Genomic DNA, 10,001 nt, shown 5'->3' on the forward strand with positions numbered 1-10,001 from the left:
ATATGATTTAATGTTGTGAAGATATTTAATATCGAAAAAGGAAAAATTGTAAAAAGCACTCAATTTTTTTGTTATGGAAAATTAAATTTTTAGTTATCCAAAGAACGAAGAGAATGGCAATATTTTTTGAACATACTATATACAACTGTATTGGAAGAAATCGTCACTAGAATGATTTAAATCTGTACTATCGAATGCCCAGATAACAACACTAGAGAGTCTCTCTGCCGACAAGTTTTCCAATATAAAGTCGATATTTGTTCTATATAAATGCCAAAACATTGGAAAAATTCACTGCAACAGGCCCTCAGCACAGTACTGTTGTTATCGAGGCACTTGGCCGTCACTTTGGTGAGTGACGACTTTTATAAAACACATAGTTACGAAAAATACAAATAATTGTTACAAAGAGTGGACTTGTCTATTTTTGTGGAGATATTTCAATCGAATCAAACTTTGATTTCCATTTTTTCCATTTCAATATTTTATCTTTCTCACAATTAAATTTATTCGGTATTTTATTTGGAACTAAAGGTGAGTAAATAAATTACATATGTGACTTTTTGATTAGTTAAGAGTTTATTAAAAAGTTGTAACTTTCAGAGTTATTAATAGTAGCTTCTGTGAAAAATTTTGCATTTTATCTTACTTTAACGAAAATTTAAATAAGGTTCGTCCGTTGATATACATGTCTCTTTTAGAAATTTATTAAATTCTATATTCCTCATAACTATTTATTTGTTTCTTACTATTCATAAGTAATTATTTGTGTAACTATTAAACATTTTTATATTTAATATTCTCTTTTAATTTTTTAATGATTTAAAGTTTTGAAAATAATACATATATCGAATGGGTTAAAAATAAGAGTTCCAATCTGCTTTAATTTGATTTGTAGTGGCATCTACATGATGCGGTACATTCGATACAATCAGAGATCAAATAAAATGAATATTTAATATCGGAACTTTATTTGAAATCCCTTTTTAGAGCTTGACCCCGATATTCTATAATGATTTTGTTTTTTATTCTACATCAGATCTTGTAATAGCATTAAAATCTAATTACGAATAGCAATTTTGAATCAAACTTGTTTGCAGTCGAATGAAATCCTGCAAGCCTCTCTGCAAAATCACGCGGCCGATTACATTATCATTAGCGCCTAGAAACGTCTAAAATGACCGATATCTCAAATAGTTCCGTAATGATTTTCTGATGCGCGCTCTTGTCTGGATGCGCTTTCGATATCGAAATCAAATATTTTTGTTTAGCAAACGAATTCTTTGTCGAAACAGCTCTGATTTTTATTAGAGGCAAGAACCGTGTAAGAAAATAACATAAAATATTTGCGCGAGGATTGAAAGGACTCGAGTTTGACTGTCATTAGTCATTACGAATGCTATATTATGAAATGGATTAAAAAAAACTTACTTCAATTCATTCTATGACAAAGATAAGAGAAATGAATATGTAAGTATCTATCGGAATCAACTGAATGGAATAATTGCGTACATAGAGCTCTACCACGCCCGAAAATAGTATCCAGAACTCGGAAAAATAAAATAATGACAAGCGTATAGGAACGTCGTATCAACCGGCCCGCACCTCGCACATATACTTGCACTTACGATCGCGCATTTCGCTATCGCGGTTTTTATGGCCAGAATAAATTTCGTCGCGGAACGATCTCTTGAGCGCCGATATCGAACTCCCGCACCCGTCTCGCGTGCACAAATGCACACATAACACCTCCGCCGTCCCCTTACGTATGACATGCGCGCAGACAGCGATTTAAATTCCGGAATAAACGTTACGGCGATGACGAGTTACGTTACGGGGGGAGGATCGAAGATCGATACGATCGACACGACGATCTCCTTTCGACCGATACGCCGCCCTGAAAATGTGAGAGGTGGGATTAAGCTTTGAGATATGGGGATGATATAGTGCTTTATCGGAGAGTCGAGCTCCGAAGCGCTAAATGTTTTCGGGAGATCGACGGGATCGCTATGTAATACATGATAAATTTACCCTCGCTTGAAAAACGAGAAGATTCCGAAAATTAAAAATTCGAGCAGAAAAAATTAAGTCAAGTTGTGCGACCCGAATCGGTGATAGTAATGCGAAAACATATATACTTGTGTTTCTGTATGATGAAACATTTATTAAATTATTATATTTCAAACGCATACTTTTTTTAGACTAACGCGTATGTATATGGATTTTTTCAAGTTTTAAATAAAACTATCGACATTTTATATAATCGATAACAAAGAATTTAAAAGATTATATTATTACAACTATGTTAAATCGAAATTTTTATCAGATTTATATTTTTTTATTAATAATTTAATGATAGTTCAAAAATATCATAATAAATTAAAAATTAAAAAATCAGAAATATAAACATGCATTTTTAAGTTATAATTATATTTTATTTAACTGATTTTTCGTAGTAGCGCGAATACGAAAAATATGTGTATTTATATTTTAGTTTCTACGTTATACATTTTTTTTGCGCACGAATAAATAAAAACTGTCAAAATATGTTCAACATATATCAACACGTGTTAGTTGACTAACCATGTCAATTTTACGTAAATAACACTTGAACAGCATTTGGATGCTTTGGGTCATACTTGAAATAATAAAAAATTTAAGATTATTTTTGTGATATCCGGGAAATCGAATATTGACAGTTACAGTTTCAATTGGTACCGTTAAATTGGATTAGACATGCAGGATAAGTTACCGTTTTGGAATAACGTGATATTTTTAAAATTGACATGGCTGTTGAATAATTCTAAACTCTTATAAAATACAGAAAAATTTGCGATACAATACGTGAAAAGTAAATAATATTTTCAGCCACAAACTCTTTGGTCTAGATAAAATCATCTTTTCCTGAGAAGCTCAAGACACTAATAATACGGTAATCGATTGGTCTAAATCTTAAAAGTTGGTAAATATTTTCAACACCTTATTTGAGATTTGGAATAATCGTTCTAGTTTTTTCTCGGTGTTAGAATGCTGTGCAAAAAGAAAGAAGAAAAAGAGAAATAGACATGAATATTTTGCGAACAAGAGAGTAACATTATACATTTATTACTATTATTATTTCACGAGACGTGCACGTTAGTTTGTGATTCGATCTTTTTAAAATCGCTCTGTTCAACAACCGGTGTGTACTGAAGAATGAGCTGATAACAATAGCGACGATGAAAGCTATGAACATCTCTTGCGCCGGGCTTCGCGATGAAGCGGCGCAAGGGGGGTGCGAGGGGGAGGGGAGGGCAGATTCGCACGGACAGTATTTGCATTCTAGCGCGTACACGCGCGCGCGCGCGCGCGTGCACACACGTCTGTGTGAGTGCGAGTGTGCGTGTGGGTTAGATTTACATATTTGTTTCGGCATAATGAATTCCATGCATGGTCAGCTGCTAACCACGCAAAAGTTATTACGGGTACACAGATTACAGGTCGCGTCCGTGCGACTTGCCGCTCCGGCAAAATCGACCGGCAACAACGTGCTCTTGTTTTTATTAATTTGGTTTGCAAAAATGTTTAATATTCCCCGGAGTTGTATTTAATCGTTCGGAAATGTCGTTATTTAATTTGGAGATTTTTGCTCGCGGTGGAAGTTTATCCAATTAAAATTTCGCTCTATGTATTTGCGCGGATAGTTCTCTGGAGAAAGGGAGAGGAAAAAAAAGAGAGTTACTTGAGAAAGTTCGTAGTTATACAATTACGCGCGATACGCTCCGCCAATATATTACATATTTTTCAAATGTTCGCGAATATTCCTAGAAATCTCACGCAGTTCTCTTTCCTATTTAACTTTTTTTTTTATAAATTTCAATCATTTATTTTTCGCAGTTCTCTCATGTATAAAACATACACAGGATGGTTTATTTAAAAGGACTCACTCGATCGCTTCCATTACTGAAAGCTTTATGCCGGGTGTTTTTCAGATAGAATTTATTCTATTATAAAAAGCTATAAACTATATTTTGTAAAGATATTTTTTAAATTATTTTAAGGTCAAAAGATGTGAAAATGTTTAAATAAACCCATATGTTTTTTTATAACGTTAATGAAACTTTCCATGTTTTTCCGAAGTCGCTTATAACTTACAAACAAATAATTGTACTGGTTATTGTTACAAACCATGTGTTAAATTTTTAAAATATTGAATAAATAACATAAAATTTACGTTGAATAAAATAATAAAAATAATAGAAAACTCACGTGTATTAAAAATAACATATTTAGTTAAATACACTCACGTGTATTTTAAATAACATATTTAAAAACGGTTGAAAAAATTGACCTTCTTTTCATACGAATTTATTTATTTTATAAAGTTTGCAAGGTATAATTAACTTTTTACGTTCTTTCCAGGTATTTCTATGCACAAGGGTTATGCATTCGTGCAGTTCACAAATCCGTTTGACGCACGCAGTGCGTGTCTCGGTGAAGATGGTCGCACCGTCCTCAGCCAGATTCTCGGTGAGTAAACTCTTCTTTTGCTATATTATTTAGAGCGTCGTTTAAAGAGACGCAAAAGAAGGTTGGACGTGCCATATTCCTAAAGTAAATCAAGCCTCGTTGAAAAAAGCTTTACGATGCCTGCGACGCCGTAAAAGATTTTGGATGTTATTACGTATTCTATAATTATACCATATTTTTTATAATCGTATCGTGCATTTTACAACATTTATATCGTAAAGCAGAAGAGTATTTTTTTTACGTATAATGATACTTTTAGAAAAAAAAAGATTGTTTATTCATAGAAAATCTCTAAAGTGACAAGATTATAGACGATAAAAGCCTTTTTTTATCAACATATCGATACACATTGACACATTGTAAAGCAATAAAGAAACACAGGGATGGAAAAAAGGAGGGTTCGCATTAATATGCAACGACGCATAACCCCGTGCCGGCGATATAGGGTATCGCTTTGACATAATCATTTATTCAACACTTGGGAGAAAGTGTATCACTCTTAGCGTTTAGCGGTGCGAAATAGATACCGGGCATATTCTATAAGACATATTTATGACTAGCGCAAAAATATAAAAAGCATCGCAAGCCTGCATTAGATATTGGAAGTGTAATATCGAAAATATTGTAGAAACGTAAATTTTTCGGATAACACTCTATCATTTTTTTTTTCAACGAAATTATCTGCCCTAATTTACGAGAGGGATAAAAATGTTGCATTATTGTATATCGATATAATTAATATATATCGAAATAATTTCATAATTATGTATATTATCTACATATTAATCGAAATTTAGTTTACATAATTTTCCATTTGCAAGTATCTTTCAACTCGATAAAGCTAATTCGAAATGCAGCAGCTGTCGAACGCTAATAAGTTATAAAATTATTAGGAAGAATTATAGCCGCGACTTCGAGGATCTACGCTACGTCACAACAAAAGGAGATGCATCTTGCGGAACGATTTATAAACTCGCTCCATCGGACCGGAAAAGAGAGGTTTCCTTAGTGAAAAGTCACTCACACGGACGTAAATTACGGGAATCGCGTGTATTTCCCTTGCGTCTGACATCCTAATCCGGCATAGCTGACGTGGGTAAATGCCGGTCCTTAAGATATTAAATTAGAAACACCGCATTCGCATTAGGACGCGCGGAAACTGCGGAAACCCGGCTGTAGCCGGCCGTACGGATATATCCGATCGTTTGGTTATGACACACGGCTATAGACCGTCTTACAAAGGCAAGGGCTCCTGAATAAACCGTACGCGTGAAATAAACAAACGGCGACGATGGGATTGAAATCCGGGACTTAGCGCTGAGTGCAGCAGCACACGTGCGGCTACCATAAAGCACCGTAATCGGCCGAGCAGAACGGATCGCATCTCTATACCGAAGATGGGCAATACTACGTAATTAGCGCAAATCTTCGATAATAAAGATTAATTCCATAAAAAGTTCAATCTACTCAATCTATACCTATAGAGGAGAGGTGCGAATAGCATTCGTATGGCAAAGAAATTACTCCAATGATTTCCATTTAAACTATTAAATCTATTCGCATCTCTCCTTTAATCTGTTGATATTCTCGATATTGCATCGTGCTATCAAATTTGTAATTGGATAAACGTGTACGTAAGCAGGCGTGAAAATGTGTATAAAACTTCATTAGAATATATTTGTGGAAATTTTGGAAAATAATTTAGGATTAAGAATGAGAGGAGAGAGGAAAGATACAGATAAAGATTGTATTGGACGCGCGCGTATATCTTTCCTCTCTCCTCTCATTCCTATATCTCTCCTAAATTATTTTCCAAAATTTCCGCAAATATATTCTAATAAAGTTTTATACACATTTTCACACCTGCTTGTACGAATATTTTTATTTCGCACATCTTACTCTCAATTACACTTAATTTATTTTGCGACAGACGGATGTCATAGACGGATATCATAGACGGGGTTTAAAACGTGAATGGAGACTGTGCGATCCTTACGGAGCTTGTAGAGCTTCGAAATGTTCGTACGTTTATTTGTCATCTGTGAAAAACGTTCATGAGATTTTCGAACATGCTCATGGGACATGTGAGATTGTTGAGGCGTATCCTATACGTCCCTCGTATAATCCATGTCCTTCATGTCCTACATGCGCCACGTATGCTACCTCTCGAGTATCGAATGCGCGTATCAGCATCGAATTTTTCAGAGCACTCTTCCTACCCTCCGCGCCGATACAGCCTTTTTCGGCGCCGTCTCTCTCACACTAGCCACCTCCTTTATGCGAGTGTTTCCCTCACAGACATGTTGTGTTGGCAAACAACGCCCTTCAACCCGTTCTCCCGACCGAGCAAAACAGAGAGTTACCTTCCGCAATCTGTTAATTACACGCATGTGATGTGCAGAAATTAAATTAGACGAATACGTTACGTCGTATCTTACGCGGAATGAGAGAAACGCGGCCGTTTGAGAGGCGCACGAATTTCCGTAGAAAGTTTCGAGTTCTATAGAACCCTTCAAAAGTTAACAATTCTCTTTTAAATTTTTGCGAATTTCTACGGTTTGTAATTTACGTTCCCGGTTCGAACGCACGGCTCGGCTTACTCCCCCTCCCCCTCTGCTTTTGCCCAAATATTTCTCACCGTTTCCGCATTATACAGCGCGCAGGAGCTGTCCACCCTCCTATTTCTAACCCACTCCCCCCTCCCCCCCGCCCGCTCCTCCCTGCGGCAAGTCGCACTTGTAAATGCACGCCATCGCGTCCGCGCGCTCGCGCCCGCCCGCGTGTGTACGTGCTTGTCCGCCCCGGAGGTAGGCGAAGCATCGGGCGAACCGCCGGAAACACAGTTCTTGCATTAGCCGAAGAAAGATTTCTGGGGTAATCGTGGCGGAGAAACTGCCATCCCGAGAGAAAGAGGGAGAGAGAGAGCAAGGGGAGGAGAAGGGAGAGAGAGAGAAAGAGAAAACGAAGAAAGAAAGGACGCGCACGCGCGCTTGTCGTTCTTATTGGCGCGGGTTAGACGAACGAGGGCGAGGAGGGGGAGGGAGGATGGCAGACGGGAGGGTGGTTAGCGACGGCTAATTCCATTGGGTGTGCGAACGAACAGAGTAAAAGAGTTCCCACGCGATAAGCTTTAACCCTTTGACGCTGCTTGTATCTCCCAAAAAGCGAATCGATCTTTTCTACCGGGTGACGCGAAAAAGACGAAAAACGCCCAACGATACCCTCGAGTGCTCGGAAAAAAACATCCCCGAGAGAGTTGAACGTAAGCGAGCCTCTCGATTTCGGGTAATTTACTACTTTGCCACTACACGTATCTCCGGAGACAACAAATAAACGAAATTAACGAAATGATATTGTCTTATATAAGTTATATTATTAAAAACTAAAAGATTCTCAACGCGGATTTTACCATGCAGCAAACTTTTACATTCTCCTCTTTGTTTTATGTGATGCGCATCTCTTTCTGTATTTCATATTTTTCACAACATGTATAGCTTAACTTTCGCGAATGTCCGCGTATTCGTAGATTTGTGCAAAAGTGCATTCAATTTTTTTTTAATTCCACAGAAGTTGTGGAAAACTCAGATTAATATTAATTGTGATATTCACTTCGCGAACGTCATCAACGTTTAACGTCGACCATCCGGAAGACGAGGGTCACATGACGAGAGTAATGCACGGCATATGCAAATACCGTGTGGACGATGATTTATTATACTAATCTCGTTACGAATTAATGTGCTGATTTATGATGGCGCGGTCCTTTTTCACTCTTCGCAAGGTGTCCCGAGGCCGCATGAAAACGCGGCATAAGTCATCCCCGTCGCACGGATTTTTTCAAAGCCCGACCGCCCCCTGCTACGCCCCCAAAATATCCGTAAATCTAACACATTCGTATTATTAAAATCTCCAGGAAATTCCTATATTTTTTCGCAATTTCTTGTTGCGGCATCAGCGGCCCTTAATTAAGCGGTTGTAAAGCAAAAATAGCGTGATGAATTGAAGAGGCTTGCTGCAACAGTGGGCAAACCCATATTTTACATTTTATAAAAATGTAGGAAATGAACTCTAAAATTCATCACTCTAACTTGAGTTTATTTTCTCCGTTGTTACAAAACGTGGCATGTTAGTCCACACAGTTACAGCCAAGCCCTTCAATTACAATTATAACATTTTATTTGGTACTTAAAAAAAATCTCTGCGCGGTACTTTATTTTTAAATAAAAGCTGAGCGGGCTCAGAATTTATTAATTTAACATTTTCCACGGAATATTATTAAATTCTCACTAATAATTGATTCTACGTCCCTCAAGGAAGTTGATCGCGATTCGCGTTTAAGAGGGCAACGTAAACTTACGGCTGTAAACTCGTAGTAGAATGCTGAAACCTTATTTGTAATTTTATTATAAGTTTTGAGAGAATTTTATTATAAGTGCGTGTAGCGTATAGCGGTTTATCAGCGCGAAATTATACTACATAAAGGAATATATGTATACACAATAATTCGGCGAGTACCTCGCAATAACCTGGATGCATTTGCGAACGGGTTTGCAAATTGCACATGTAAATTGGTACTTTTCCATTATTTCGAATTTTCCTGAACGCGCACAGCCCGAATATTTGTTCTCGCTCTGTATGTCAGAATTTCATTACAACTCCGTACGGCGTACAGTGTCCTTTCAAAGATACGAACAGTAGAAACATAAAAGAAGGATAAGGGCGGGGAGGGGGAGCATCGGATAAGGTTGATAATGCTGGACGTTGTAATTTTTGTTCTTCCGTTGCTGAAATCCGATATGAAACTGAAGCAACTACCGTCTTCTTCGGTTCGAAATGTAGCTACTCTATTTTTACTTCTGTTTCTATTTCGTTAATGGGTCGCCTCCATATATATATTTTTTCGAAGTTGAATTATAAACGTTTAGTTACATAAGTGCATTAAGATATTATTTTCAACGTGAAAGCATTGTACACGTTGGAATTAGCTAGTAATATGATGTTCGAACGAATAGAAGGTTGCCGTTGTAAAACGCTTTCACACGGCAACGGTCGAGCGTGCTGCGTTGTAGGTGAATACCGATGTGAAAAATTGGAAAGAAAATAAAACTGATATCTTGCGTTTGAGATTGCAATTTGCCGCGCTCAAAATAACACAAGATTCGCATTAGTCATTAATTCTAGCGAAAGCACGCAGGAGCGTGGATTTTATTTTAAGCGTGTCACGCACGCGAGCGATGACGCACACCCCCGATCGCTAAAAATGATCCCACCCGCTCGTATACCGCACGTGCTTCAATCTCTATCTCGTCCCAAATCCGCCGCTAATTAACAGCAACGCTCGCATTGTTTAATTTTATTATGCAACGTTATTTTAGACTTCAGACTCGTTTATCCACCGCGAACACAACACGTCGTGTTGCGAGCCGGAAATTCCGCTAATTAGGGAGGGCGTATAATGTAATTGCGCTCGGGATCTACCCCCCCCTCCTCTC

The 10,001-nt window shown here is 37.5% G+C and overlaps 1 protein-coding gene across 3 annotated transcripts in view; it reads left to right on the forward strand.

Moving 5' to 3' along the window:
• Positions 1 to 10,001, forward strand: part of LOC105454198 — a 165,566-nt gene that overhangs the window by 93,976 nt on the left and 61,589 nt on the right. For all 3 annotated transcript variants that reach the window (XM_011696665.1, XM_011696666.1, XM_011696667.1), the window contains one exon: positions 4,402 to 4,509. In XM_011696665.1, coding sequence (XP_011694967.1) covers positions 4,402 to 4,509 — 108 coding nt within the window. The remainder of the gene's footprint in view (positions 1 to 4,401; positions 4,510 to 10,001) is intronic.

The sequence above is a fragment of the Wasmannia auropunctata genome, unplaced genomic scaffold (genome assembly GCF_000956235.1).
Source record: "Wasmannia auropunctata unplaced genomic scaffold, wasmannia.A_1.0 LD335987.1, whole genome shotgun sequence".
Taxonomy (NCBI): domain Eukaryota; kingdom Metazoa; phylum Arthropoda; class Insecta; order Hymenoptera; family Formicidae; genus Wasmannia; species Wasmannia auropunctata.